At 42.2% G+C, this 13,852-nt stretch overlaps 1 protein-coding gene across 1 annotated transcript; it reads right to left on the reverse strand.

Moving 5' to 3' along the window:
- Window positions 1-273: 273 nt before the first annotated feature.
- Window positions 274-12,226, reverse strand: L2HGDH (L-2-hydroxyglutarate dehydrogenase; the record flags this gene model as incomplete). The annotated part of the gene is made up of 8 exons (XM_009697906.1): window positions 274-469; window positions 1,452-1,583; window positions 2,840-2,997; window positions 4,888-5,055; window positions 6,570-6,604; window positions 7,139-7,301; window positions 9,463-9,594; window positions 12,075-12,226. Coding segments are annotated over 8 exons (1,136 nt in total), but the record flags the coding sequence as incomplete, so codon positions are not given.
- Window positions 12,227-13,852: the final 1,626 nt, after the last annotated feature.

Raw genomic sequence — 13,852 nt, forward strand, 5'->3', positions numbered from 1 at the left:
TGGGGCTGTTTGCTTCTTTCTTGCAGATGGCTGTACCGCACCAGGTCTTACCAAGCACCGTAACTCCTTTATTCGTGAAGCTGTGAAGTTGTGGGCTGGCAAAGGCAAACATTTCAAATGCTGGTGTTGCACTGCACAGCTATACCAGCGCTGGTCTTGCAAGCAACACGTTACCTGTTTTATCTTTGTCATTAAAGGCTGCAGAGTTCATTCAATGCAGACAAGCTGCTACACATACGAGAGGGGTAAAACCGCACTACACCCGTCAATCATTCACAATTCAAATCTTTGCTTCACTTCATCTGCAATCATTTTTGCGATGGCAAGGGAGGAGGTAGCAGCAGGAGAAGGGGCATTTCTGACGTGAAGAATTCTGCTTCCAATATCTCCACTGCCTCCATCAAATACAAAGTCATCTACCAAATTTCCGTCGCTGTCTAATGCTTGAGCTCTCACTCCGGATGGACCCCTGCAAAATAAAGGAGGAGCTCACCATCAGAAAGAAAACGTTTTCTGAAGTCAGAAAATCAGTTCTGTTCTGACCTTGTGAAAGTGCCCAGGGAAACAGCAAGGAGGGCAGGCTGTGGAGTCAAAGCCCAGTCAGGCTTTTGGGGGAGCACAGGGAAGTTTAACATTTGTGAGGCAGAGCGGGAGATGACTCGCAGTAGTTACGGTAAAACGAGGGCAGGTAGCCAAGCAGAGGATCTTCTGTTTCTTTCCTCGTTGTGAAGTTACTCTCCTCCCCCCCCACACACACAAACATGCCCTGTCCTTTCCAAAAGGAAGCCCTTTGTTTTGAAATAGCAAGCTTTGTCAAACATGAATTTCATGCCAATGCTATACTGCCTGAGCTGGATAACTCCCTTCTACCATGCTTGATCTTTTCTTATTCTGGATTTTCTCCCTGCAAATGTTTGGACAGTTAAACCCACCTCCATGTACTTATATGCTTTGTTTTTCCTCACAAGTCTCTTCAGTTCCTTAGCATTTCTAAACTCCTTTGACTTAGTTTCTCTCTCCATGCAGTAAGAAGTTGAATACAATTTTATCGAGATGATTAAACCAAGTCAGCATTCACTCCGTAGCAACTCACAGTCTAGCTTCCCCTCTGAATTTCATGAGTGTTTTGCTTTCTTTGTGAACTCAGATTATGTTCAGGCTGCTGAATGTGTCACTAGGATAAAGAGACTTTCTTTTTAGTGAATATGTCACAATTGTGAATTTCAGCCTGTGGAGAATGTAGAAGGTCACACAAATATTCATCAAACTTGCCTGTATGCAAGCAAACACAACATAAAAGGCCTTCCTGTAGAAAGTATCTAAATGCTTCCACGCTTTGGTAGCACATTTTGGTGGAGGAAGGGAGTATGCTCATGATATATTTTGCTACTGTTAATAAGGAAAGATTTAATAAGCCACCGGGTGTTATGAAGAAGACAAGTTTTCTTTACCTGAGCACATCATTGATAGTGACCTCAGGGATGAACTTCTGAAGTTGCTTCACCTGTGCGCTAAGGAAACACGCTCTGTACATTTCACTCAGTCCGTAAGACAAGTTTCTCAGCACAAGCTTCCATAACCCACTGTCGAGAAAAAAAATAACTTCAGTAAGAACAAATCTTCCATAATAACCGCAGCCATGTCAAACCAATGCTGTCCAAGAAGGTAGCAAATGCAACTGCATGGCAAAAGTTCCCATTCCCAACATCAGTAATCCGAGCCTGCTTTCTACTTGAGAAATATGTTTGTCCTTCCCTGCTTCCACAAACCCTGTTTACAGAGCTGTAGCATTGCATTTACATTCTTTCTTTGAGAATTAACTCTGAACTCCAGTCCTTCCTATGTCCAGGATTTTTCTCTGGTCCAGTCAAATGGCAAGAGACTGAAACCCCACATGCACAAGGGAAGACAGACGTGCCACTTAAGACTTTTTTCCACAATCATTCTGAAAAGATCGTCACACTCCTAAAACCATCAGCTTTCAGTAAACGAGTCTTGCTGTGTCTTTGCAAATCTTGTTCGCATGTGTTGCTTTCCTCAAGTCTTCCACTATAAAAATCTATAGCCAATGATCACGAGGCTTTCAACTCTTTACTTTAATAAACTACATTAAGCTGAGTTGTTTGCCAGAAAGCTATTTTCCAGTTCCCTGACCTGTTTTTTCAGCCTCTCCTTGGATCCTCCCCAATATTTTTGCATTCTTTTTCAAGTCTAATTTCTAAAATTGAGTACTTGGTAAAGGTCTGTCCAGCCTTTCATAAAGAGGCAAGATTTCTCTCGACTTCTACAGATACTCTGCTCATTTATGTTTGCAGTTTTAGCAATGATTCCTAATTCCTCTGACACGCTTTCTAAGACAGCTTCGCAGCCTGCATTCACGGCCCTTACCGTATTTGCTTGCACTGGGACATTTTTTAAATGCATATTGATGGTCTGATAAAATTTAACAAAGCAATTCAGACCACTCTGTGTTCTCTCTTCCAAGCATTCTCTGCAGGTATTTAATCACACTGTCTAGGTTGATTAAAATACTACAGGGCATTGGACCAAAACCAATCCTGGAAGAGCCCCACCAGTAGTAACACGGCTCACCAGTACCTTCCGATGAGCAGCCACATTCTCAGACCAGCCAAGACATGTCTTGGTAGTTTATGAAAATTCAAATATTAGATCACATGAAGTCAAGTGCCTCGGAGAAGTCCACCCTTATCAGCACAACTGTCTTTAAACACACCAAAAACTTGGCAAAAGTAGGCTTTTTGAGAAGAACAATCTCCCATTGAGTCACAAGCTGACATTTCAATAACTGCATTCAGCAGACAAAAAGCCAAGATATTACCTGTACATTACAGCATCTAAAAAGTCTCCAGTGCTGAAGTCAAACAATTTGTAGCCCTCTCGCTTAAAGGCTAGTACTGCATTAGGACCAAGCCAAACACTCCCATCCATTCTTGGTGTGAAATGAAATCCCAGAAAAGGGAAGCGAGGATTCGGAACCTAAAGAGGGATATAACAGTTATTACAGCTGTTACGAGCCAGATCAGAGAAACAGCCATGCAACCACTCAAGTCAACAAACTCATCCAGGAAACATGGAAAACATTTGTGAGGAGGAAAGTACAGACATCTACAGTTTATTGTGAGAGAGAGTGAATAAAACAAACCAAAACACAGTAAAGGAGTTGTCCCACCAATAAATGGAAATAAGTATTTTTAAATGAACAAAGTGAGAAAGGAGTTAAATTTGCCATTTTATTTCCAACCACTACAACAAAATTCAAGTCATAGAACCATACAATTGGCTCCTGCGCCAGTTTTTCTGCTCGTTAATTGTGCAGTTATAGCACGTAACTAATTTAAAACACTGAAGAACAGAGCAGAGCCAAGTAAGACTACAGCTTAGGTAAAAGCAAAACAAACAACAGAAAAAAAAGAACACACCATTTTTCAGGATATAAAACAACCCACAAGAAAACCAACAACACACTAATGCTATTCACCACTAGTAATTATACTGCAATAAAATAGGTTCTAAAATATTAGGAAACCACACCATTCCTGCATTGATCAAAACAACAAGCAGTTAGCAAGCCTGATTAATGCTAATACCAAGTACCTGCAGTTTCTTTTTTGTTTGCGAATGGAATACAGTGTAATTGTGTGTGAAGGCTGAAACAGAAATAAGCTGTCTATATGCAGACCCAAGTGTTAAATAAGCACACCTCTTCAGGAGCTGGCACTTCAAGATCTTTAGCTGTTTAGAAAAGGTGACTACAGAGGTGACTGTGCTATAGTCTGAAAATAAGCAAGTATTGAGTATTTCTCAAAACCCAGATTTGTTATGACTAAAAATTGCTTCAAAATATGTTCCTTTTCTGTATTCAGTGCACTGTTTGTCCTGTTAAAAACATGCTTTTAACACTTTCAAAGCTCAGTGCAACCACCCCACGAACTACATTACATTTCTGGTAACATATCACTAAGAGTTGTGCAATTTTCTAATCTTATTGCTATATTTGGCCATAACAAAAAATTTCAAAGGGTACAAGCTCTCCTCACACAGCCATGAAACAAGGCTGGAAGGTACCCTCACATCCCAGTCAGTTCCTCCTTCCCATCCCAAGACAGGATCCTGAATCATTCCCAGGTGAGAAGAGGTCAGACAAACATCCAATGCCCAGGGTTCCACAATTTCCCTAGGGCAACCTGCTCCAGTGTTTAGCAGGTAAATCTAAGTTCATATTCAGAAAGGCGGTATTTCCACATCCTGCATGAATTAACTAAAATGCTGCCGTAGGAATTCTCTCTTCTTGCTTGCTGTCTTCCCTTTCTGTCTGGAATTGCTCCTCTTCATCCCACTATTTGTCTATGTTAGATGGTAGAAAGCTTCTCCTTTTCCTCCCATGTCGATTTTTTGTCATACAAAGTAAAGCTAATTCAAAGATGAGGTTGAGAGGCAAGTAACTAAATCCGAGCTTTGGGTATTAGCACACAAGATTAAACCCTACATCTAAGTAATTCATTATTTACTGTTGTCCCTCATTGACTTCTGAATCCTGCCTACAGATTTATTTTAGAACATAATGAAAGAAGGCCTTTGTGGGCACGTGGCTATCATGCTACACGTTTCATTCTTTCCTTATTAAAGAAACAAGAACACAAACCAAAAAAAAAGGATTGGCAATAATTTCCCACATGGTACTTCCACCTGTTCCTCAAGAATTAACAAAAACATGCTGTCTTGTCAGAAAGCAACTGAATCTACATCCACACGCTGTGCATCACTATCTGCAGGTCTAACAGAAATAACCATGTAATATTGCCCTTATTTCTGTAGTTTTAGCAGTTCTTAGAGCACACCGTGAAAGACAAACTAGAGAGTACATACCGGATAAATATTTCCTTTAACCATATAGCACTTTTCCGGTTTCAGCACCAAATAATCTCCACGGAAGGGTACAATACGAGGTTCAGGGCTGCAGCCACTGATCTCAGACAGGCGGTCTGAGTAAAGTCCTGCACAGGTCACAATGTGCCGACAGTAGATTTCCTCACCCTGTGGAAAAAAAACAAACAAAACACAAAACACACAATAAATTCAACACATCTACTAAAAAACCACCCATCACCTACAAGTCTTGGAAAAAAATGAGTCAAGATGAGAAAGAAAACCAACTGTATTTTCAAAAGGAGGCAGAAACATTTAATTGTTTCATTTAATTCTTCATGATATTCTCTTTTATTCCCTGGAGGAGAACTATCCTAAAATGGCAATTCATTGGGCAGCTAGGACTGGAAGAATCTTTATAGAAAAGGGGCAGAGAGGGGAAGAAAAACCAGAATAAAAAGAGAAACATGTCATCGATTCTCAGACTATCTTCAGGTTCAGCTCCCAGAACACGGAGCCTCGTGCGTTACGAAAGGATACTTACTGTACAGGGCAGAGGCCCAAAGACTCCGCTCCTCCGGCAAACTGAGTATCTCCCTCTGGCACTCCCTCACCGCTGCATCCTACAAAGCCGCGATGCCAGGCTAGCCCGCAGCTCCCTGGCCAGGTCTGCGTTGCCAGAGGGTGTGGGATGCCGGGGGAGCTAAGCAATCGCAATCCGTGTGGTTAAATAAAGCTGTTAACAGATTTCACCCCACATGCTGTGACTGCTCTTACTACTGAACGGTAGTTTATCCAGAAAGCTATGCAAGTTCATCACACAGTTATGGAGAGCTGTTAAATATCTAAATACCTTACCATCTAAATAAGTAAATAAAAATCACAAACTATTATCTATATTTATTTAGCTCACAGCATTTGTTTTTAAATACTACGGTTTTTTTCTTCAACTAAAAATGTTTCCATTAAAAAAATACCAGTATTTGGTGAGGGAATCTAACAGATTTGGGAAGCTACTTTTTAATGAAAGAGCAGAAATAGAACAAACAAGCAGCAGAACTAACTTTAAAAGCTATTGGAGGGCTTGTGAGGTTGGTTTTTGTTTGTTTGTCTTCCTCCCTCCAAAGAAGAGTCCAGATATTCTCTCCTGAAGGTGAACAGGTTACAACTACACTTCCTCTGCAGCATTAACTGACTTGCAGGAACCACATCAGTAGATGCACCTGTTTTACTAAATGAGCTTGTGGCTTTCTGACGATAAAATGATTCTAAGTGCCTCCTTATTGTTTTTATAGATGCCGAAGACCAAAAGCAAACATGAAAATAGGTGTTTCTCACCAAATTAGTATGTCATAAAAGGAGTCCTTGGAAACAACAAGCATAAGAATGTGCAAATCAAGACGATAAGGGATATATGCAGTTAAACATAAGATAGGCATCAGAAAGTTATACTTCCATTATTATTCCCAGCACACGGTAAAATCTGAACATGCTCATTGTTAAGAATTGATTGCTGTTGTTTTATAAAAGCAGTCCTAGATGGCAGTGATCATGTTACTGAATAGCAGCTTTTTAACTTTTTTTTGAGAGAGCTGATTAACCCACCAGGACTCAACAAAAATTCTTAAGAAAAGGAGAAACAGCTTCCTATTAAGCAATTAAAGCTTCAGCTTAGTTCTTACCTTTGAGTTCCTAACAACGACTGGGTATTTTAGTCCTGTAACAGAATTAGACAAGAGAAGGAATTAATAGAACACGTAACAGAAAACTGACAGAACAAGCAGCTTGTCACGACAAAGCATTCTTCCACTGGAATATCTTCAAGCAATGGAGCAACTACTGTTGGACTTAACTGATGTTATTGGCCGCAACTGTATGAATTAATATGGTTTTTTTTACTCTTCCATATGTGTACCAGCACAGATCCAACCTGCCTTCCAGGATAAAGCACTATCACAAGAATATACATGTGATATTCAGCTAAATCTGATTTTAATAGGAGAGAACAACCATCTTCCTCAATTCTACTATCATTTTCTTCCATGAGCTTTAAATGTTTCAGCTGAAGGGTGACCTGCCAGCAGAAAAAGAAAAGTGAGCTTGCTCAGCACTCTCACCAACATAATTTTGCCTATTGTCTCATCCCTACAAGACAGAAAGGTTCAGAAACATCATTTCAGTCAAAGCAAATGTGTTTTGAACAAAATCTTTGGCAAGACTGTAGTAAATGGAGGGCAAAAATCTGCCTTACCATCTTCACTATCTGAAGAACTTTCTTTAGCCATCTCCATGTTTGTAACCTCAAAATCAGTCAAGATCGTCCCACCTGCTTCCTGGAAGTCTTCAGCATAGGACTGGGCCACTTGTTTATAATTCACGATGCCGGTATATGGAGAATCAAGGGCCATCAGACCCTGAAACAGTATTAAGATAAAGAACAGTGAAGGTTGTATGTGGACTTTGGTCTTCGATACAGAGAATATTTCATCTGGAATAACGTGCATTGCCATTGAGAAGGGAGTACCGCTGTCTCCCCATCCCTGGCTGGTTGTTCCTAGTCTCTCCATGTGCCAGCTCCAATGTTTGTGTTTGCTGACAACTAATGTGGTAAAAACTACTTACAGTGGATTAAATCATCGTGTAACTACAGCATAAACAAGTCTTCTCGACAGAGAGCTTAATGATAAAACAGGTTACCTAAACTTCTAATATGTACTTGTTTTTCATCATGCACTAGGCAATTCCACCTTCACATGGTCGCTTGGGAGTTCCACCTGATGCACGGCTCTTGCCAACGCCTCCTGTGAGGCTAAAAGATAGGATCTAGCCAGGGCACAACACTTACGGCATTGCACATCAGAGAGAAAAGTCCCTGTACTGCCTATACTTGTCCTAGCAGAAAGCAAGGCTCAAGTCCAGCGTGTAACTAGAATTTTTAATGTCTCTCAGAGATGCTTTACTGTCTTTATACCAAAAAGGCTTGGTTGCTCACATAATTTTTATAATGCTAGATGGCATCACAAGATTTTCCTAGTTCTGGCTATAAGATAAGGATAGTAGGGTTACTCTATCTCAGAGAGATGTTGCAAGTGTAACTACACTAAAAGACTCTCAGCCACTCAGATACTACAATAGCAGGGGCCATTCGCGTGCGCAAGACAACCAGAATGGTTGGTAAAAACCGTATCTTATACAAAACCGCTCTCTCCACTTGATACACAGTGCAATGTTTTATAACACCATTCAAGTTCCCTCTGCTTATGAGGAAAGGGCTCAGCTCAGGAAACCTGAGAGTAAGACCCACTTGAATCTACTCACTTGCAGAAGGAAATGCTCAGCTGGATCTTGAACATGCAAAGAATGTTTTAAAGAGCGGATACAAAATGTTTACAAGAAAAAAAGATAAAAAAAGATTCCTCTCCAGAAAATTTCTGTCTGTACCTACAACCACTCATAAGCAATGAGTCATGCAGCTACACCAATAGCAAGCTGCCAGATGAAACAGGATGGGGAATTTATATCCTGGTTTTCTTTTCCATCAAAGATATACTAAAAAACAACAAATCTGTATTCCATAAACTACACACATTTCTCCTGCTGTGAAAATAAACAGAATGAGAAGTGCTACATAACAACCACATGTGTAGGAAGCAACTGGATTGAAATTGGCTTGATCCAAATCCACATTTACAGATAGGAAGGAATTTTTATTGCTGCACTATGAAGTTAAATAATTTTAGTGGGAAGGAGCAGAAACATCTCAGCAAAACCTCAGATACAGCAGCTTTAACCTGGGCAAAGGAAAATCTGCCTATCAACCACAAAACCATACAAGGAAGCACCTGCAAGGAGAAGGGGGGGGGGATATTAAAATCGATCAATCAGTCGCTCATTGCCATGGGTGAGAGAACTGATTTTCTGTTTCTGAGCATACACATCAGGGAGGAGACCTCTGTGTAAAGCTGAGAAAAGGATGAAGTTTGAACAACTTGTAGGCTCTGTCTATTTGCCTATAAATTCAGTCCTGCACAGGAACTAAGGGCCTACAGAGTCTCCTACTTTGACTCAAATAATTCTGATACCTTTTGTAGGCTGCAAGTGTAATGGACTACCTGCTCTCTAATTTGTGAATGCCAGCCCTTATGAAACAGCCAGCCCATCACTTGCAATTAGAGCAGCAGCAGCTCTTTATGACTTCAGCACACGGAGAACCGACAAACTATGAACTGCTGAGCAAGAGAATGAGAACAAGTGAGCAAGAGAAACCTGAGGTGAAAGTAAGTGTCACCAAGAAAGATTCTGCAGGATCATCTTAGGTCGTGTTAGACCTGGTCTGATGCGTATGTAATGGCAGCTGCATATGAAAGGTTGGGCTGAGCTTGAAAGTTCCAGAAATACATGGATACATTTATTTTTGTTGACAATTATACTTCTTCTGGGTTTTCAGGCTCTTTTGAACTTGTCAGCCATGCAAATTACCTCAAGGCCAGAAACATACTTCTGTTAAATTAAAAAATAATGTTACCTGAGAAACTGAGATCTTATTTGCTAATTAAAAGTATGAAAATCCCTTACCCTGCAGAAGGGTTCTTTCGCTTGTATTTCTTTTGCTCCAATCAGTTTCAGACCTCGGACGTTGTTCTGCAGCCCTCTTTCATACAGAGCTTTGAGTCTTGGAATTTCATCTTGTTCAACGGCTACAATTAGCTTCAGAAAAGATAACAAGGCACACCAGTGAGCAAAACATACAGAACATGCCAGCTCAGGTTTGGCATCAAGCCCAAGCTAACAAGCAAGCAATAGTGAATGAGTGAACAGTGAATTATAATTCAAGAGGGGGGAAAATGTGGTTTGTGCCATTAGTTGCAAAAGACTCTATAAATACCTACTATTACTGAGAAAGCACTAATATGTTGAGGAGTGTGAAAAACAAACCTTAAACTGTAGTTTAAGTTATTATCAATGGAGCGAAAAGTACTATAAGACTACAAATAGGAATGTGAAAGAATATAATTTTAAAGAGCCACTGGGATGCTTCCAAAAATAAAACTGAACTTAACCCAAGATGTACAAATCTCAAACAGTCTCGATAAGAGTAAGGACATGTTCTGACATGGTGCCTGAACTGAATTGTACCAGCTTCACTTCATTTAACCAGGTAGTTAGCTCACAACTATCACGAGATTTACCAGGCTACAAATTATCTGTGCCAGCTTTGCACAGACCATACTACTTCCAGGCCTAGCTCAGGTCTGGCAACAGAGACATCTCTGCACTGAGAAAGCACCAAGTTCTCCAAACCTGGGGCTGCTTTATGTAAAACTTGCCGTAGAGGCTCATCGTCATCTTCCCTGGAATAAATGCTGCTGGGAAAGGCGATGCGAAGTACACAAATTCAGCGTCAGCAAAGGACCAACAATGCTGCTGGGTCAGTGCTAGCCCTGCCCAAGCTCCAACTGACTCCTACAGAGCAAGTCTGCTGTCTTGGTGCTTTGAGTTGAGAGCAGGTTTGTATCGCTGCACAAATCCACAGTGCCATCTTGTGAGCAGCGCTGCAGCGGAGGGAGCCCAGCAAAAACTCAGCCCTGAGCACAGCCAGGCCAGGACCAACTCCCAGCCCATCAACACTGCCACATCCAGGGATCTCTGCTCCCAACCCCAGAGCTGGGAGAGATCCCAGTGGGTGCGAGGCTAGGGGACCTTGAAGTGGCGCTTGTCACATCAGATAGGGTCCGCATTGCACTTTCAGGAGAAAGGCTCGTGCTGCCCAAGATGTTTATGAGCAACCGGGGTGGTGAGAAAGTCGGGTGATGGTGACTCAAGTGAGTGACTCAAGTGAAGTGATTCAAGGTGGTTCAGGCAAGAACTGACTGTAAAGAACTGCAGAGGGACCCTCCAAGGTGAACGAGTGACCAACAAAATGGCAGACGAAATTCAATGCAGATAAATGTGAAATCATGACCATAGAAAAAGCAGTCTTAGCCGCGTACATAAAATGATGGAAGCCAAGTTCAAAGTTATCACTCAGGACCAAGGTCTTGGGGTCAGGACAGACAGTCCTATGGAAACATCAGCTCAATGCCTACTGACTGCTGAAAAGCCCTAAACTGAACGTTAGGAACAACTAGGAAAAGGATACAGGATACTGATATTTCACTGCAAAAATCCAGAGTCTGATCACACTTTGAATGCTGTGCACAGTTGTGGTCCTCATCTTGTATTAAAGATGCATCAAAGAACGAAGACAGGGTGGAGAGTCATGAAAAAGCTTCTCCCAGAGGAATGACTGAGCAGACTAAGACTCACCAGCTGGAAAGGACAACTTTGGGGGAGGAGAGGACATAAAATTAAGTGCAACTTGGACAGCGTGAGCATAGATCAACTGTTCACCACCTCTTCCAACACAAGGGTTAGGGGCCATCAGATGAAGCTTGTAGGAGCCAGTTTCAAAATGCCGTAACTCTTCATGCAGTGGGTTGTTGATCTCTGGAACTGCTCATCAGAGTATGCTGATGCAAAAGCTTTCAATTGAAAAACACTGGGAAGAGAAATCCATTGCGAGTCACCACAGACAAAACAGATCAGGCTCAGAAAATAATCTGAGCTGAAAACAGTTGGAAGCTGGGAGAATTAATAATTTGCTTGTCCGGTTCTCCTTCCTTCCTGGGTCTCTGTTTACAGACGCTTCCAGAAACAGAATATAGGGTTGGGTAGACCCCAAGCCGAATCAGTACAGCCACCCCTGTCCCCAGGATTTCAGGTTGTGTTAGGGGGATGTAACATGGCATAAATACAGCTAGCTGGGTCACATCTGGAGCTCTTTTCAAGTCACTGTGTCTTTTCAGAGCCTGATATGCCAAGAACTATGGCATGCACATACTGAGAACCCTTCTGTCCCTTGGAGCTACGCTGGTGTCCCTCCATGGGGCCTGGCTTCCACCATTACCTGCGATATTTCAGCTCAGCCCACAGATAAGGAGAATTATTATTTAGGCCAGAAAAGAAACTGATTTGAGTTGCTGGAAAGAAGAAAACAAAAAGGTACATTCATCCTGAAGGTAGTAAGTGTTGCAGAAACTCAGCTCTTGGGAGAAAGACCACAACCAGACCTATGCTACACATCGCGACATACATTATACAGCCTCAGTTTCCAAAGGTAAAGTATGAACACAAGGCAGGTCCTGTACCTTCCCACACTGTTTATACGGTATTCCCTTCTGGTCACAGTACTTGTAGCAGAGGGCTGCACCCTGCACACACAGCTTAGCTTTCAGAGATCCAGGTTTGTAGTAAATTCCACTGTGAATCACACCACTGTTATGTCCAGTCTGGTGATGAGCTAAACAGAAGGAAAAATAAGTTATTAAAATACACGTTCCCATGATTGGTTCATACCTTAATTACTTCAGCTGTCAGAAGAGCGAGCAATTTGAGGTCCTGCCCTGAACCAGGATTACAAGAGATGCTCAAATAAGGTAACTGCACAGCAAACACAATTCCTCCCTTGATCTCAAAAGGCTAGAAAAATACTGACACAGCAAGACTTAGTTAATAATAAACCATCACAGCTGGCAATGTGTTGAATCAACAGGAAGAAAAAAAGAAAAATCATGAGTTTTTCCTCCAAGAGCTACAATTGCAAGCCAATCAATCAAAATTTTCTACATGTTAAAATTAATTTTAAGAAATTCAATTTTTAAAATGAAATGCGTCCTTAAAGGCCTCATCTAACATAATGTGTGTGCAATCTGCCAGTTCTTTGGATGTGCTGGCAGGCCTGCTAGGCTTTTCAAGTATTTGTGAACTGGAATAGGTTGCTATTTCCTCTTTGTAACTAAGTCAAATAGAGGTGAAAAATACCACAAACATTTCTACTGAAGTAATTTGGGCAGGTTCTCCCTCTTAATACTTTGACTCCCAAAGGTCATTCTGGCTTCGCACTCACACAACACGTGAGTGTATGTCCCGTCTTGGGGATAAAAAGCCACTTCGCATCATACATGTAACATCTCAAGAGCAATGTATAGCCTGGCTGACGGAGCTATTGAAAGCGAGAGCTTGGGCTCACAGCTCTTATTTTGAGTTAGCCGCTGACATGATCCCTTGGGGTTGCTCCTACCTACCCTGAGTGACTGTGTATTTGCATAAGCACTTGGTGTGAAAAGACTGCTTAGGATGAACCTCCGCTCGTACTTCAGCGAGCCAGAAAAGCTTTCGATGAAGCAACAGGGCTCATTCTTTCTTATTTCAAAGCCAGGACAGGTGCCCAGGTGCAGAATGCCTCAAGACGTCCTGTGTAAGCAGGCAACACTGGGAGCTGTGCCATTTTACTCTGGCCAGTGCCGGGTCAGTAACTAGCGATATCTTCCCAGTTATCCCTGTGTTAGTTCTTTGCCTTTGACCTCCCACGCAAACGCCAGCACCTTGCACAGTATATACAGGGATATCCAGAAACACGGGGCAAATGACTGCCGTTTACAGTTCTGGCAATTAACAGACAGGTGTAGACTTTGCCCAAACCAGCAGCTCCCAGACATTTTTAAGCAGCTCTACTTGCCGACCCTTCCTCTCTACCCACCAACCATCACTGTTTGCTCTTCGCTCTTGCCCTCATGCCCCACCAAAAAGCCATCCTGGCACCATTTCTCAGCTCATCCTCGCTGTCTCCCGCTCCGTGCAGCACTAAACCGGACCTGCCCTTGTCCCTCCGCAACCTGCGCTGCTCCTCGCTTCAGTCGTTCACCCTCCTTGTCCTTTTCCCCCAAATCCCCGCTGCTGCTGGAGCCCCTGGCCAGTAAGACCTGCATTTCAAACAACGAAGCGGCAATTCTTAACGTAAAGTCCTAACTTGAAGTCCCAGCAGCGAAGCACAGACTGACGACAACGCTGGCTCTCCACTGAAGGACACGTCCCTGGGCGAACGAAGACATCTCCTGTCAGGGTAAAGCCAGTGGTGCCTGGGCAC

Source organism: Cariama cristata, unplaced genomic scaffold, assembly GCF_000690535.1.
Source record: "Cariama cristata isolate BGI_N322 unplaced genomic scaffold, ASM69053v1 scaffold23373, whole genome shotgun sequence".
Lineage (NCBI taxonomy): Eukaryota > Metazoa > Chordata > Aves > Cariamiformes > Cariamidae > Cariama > Cariama cristata.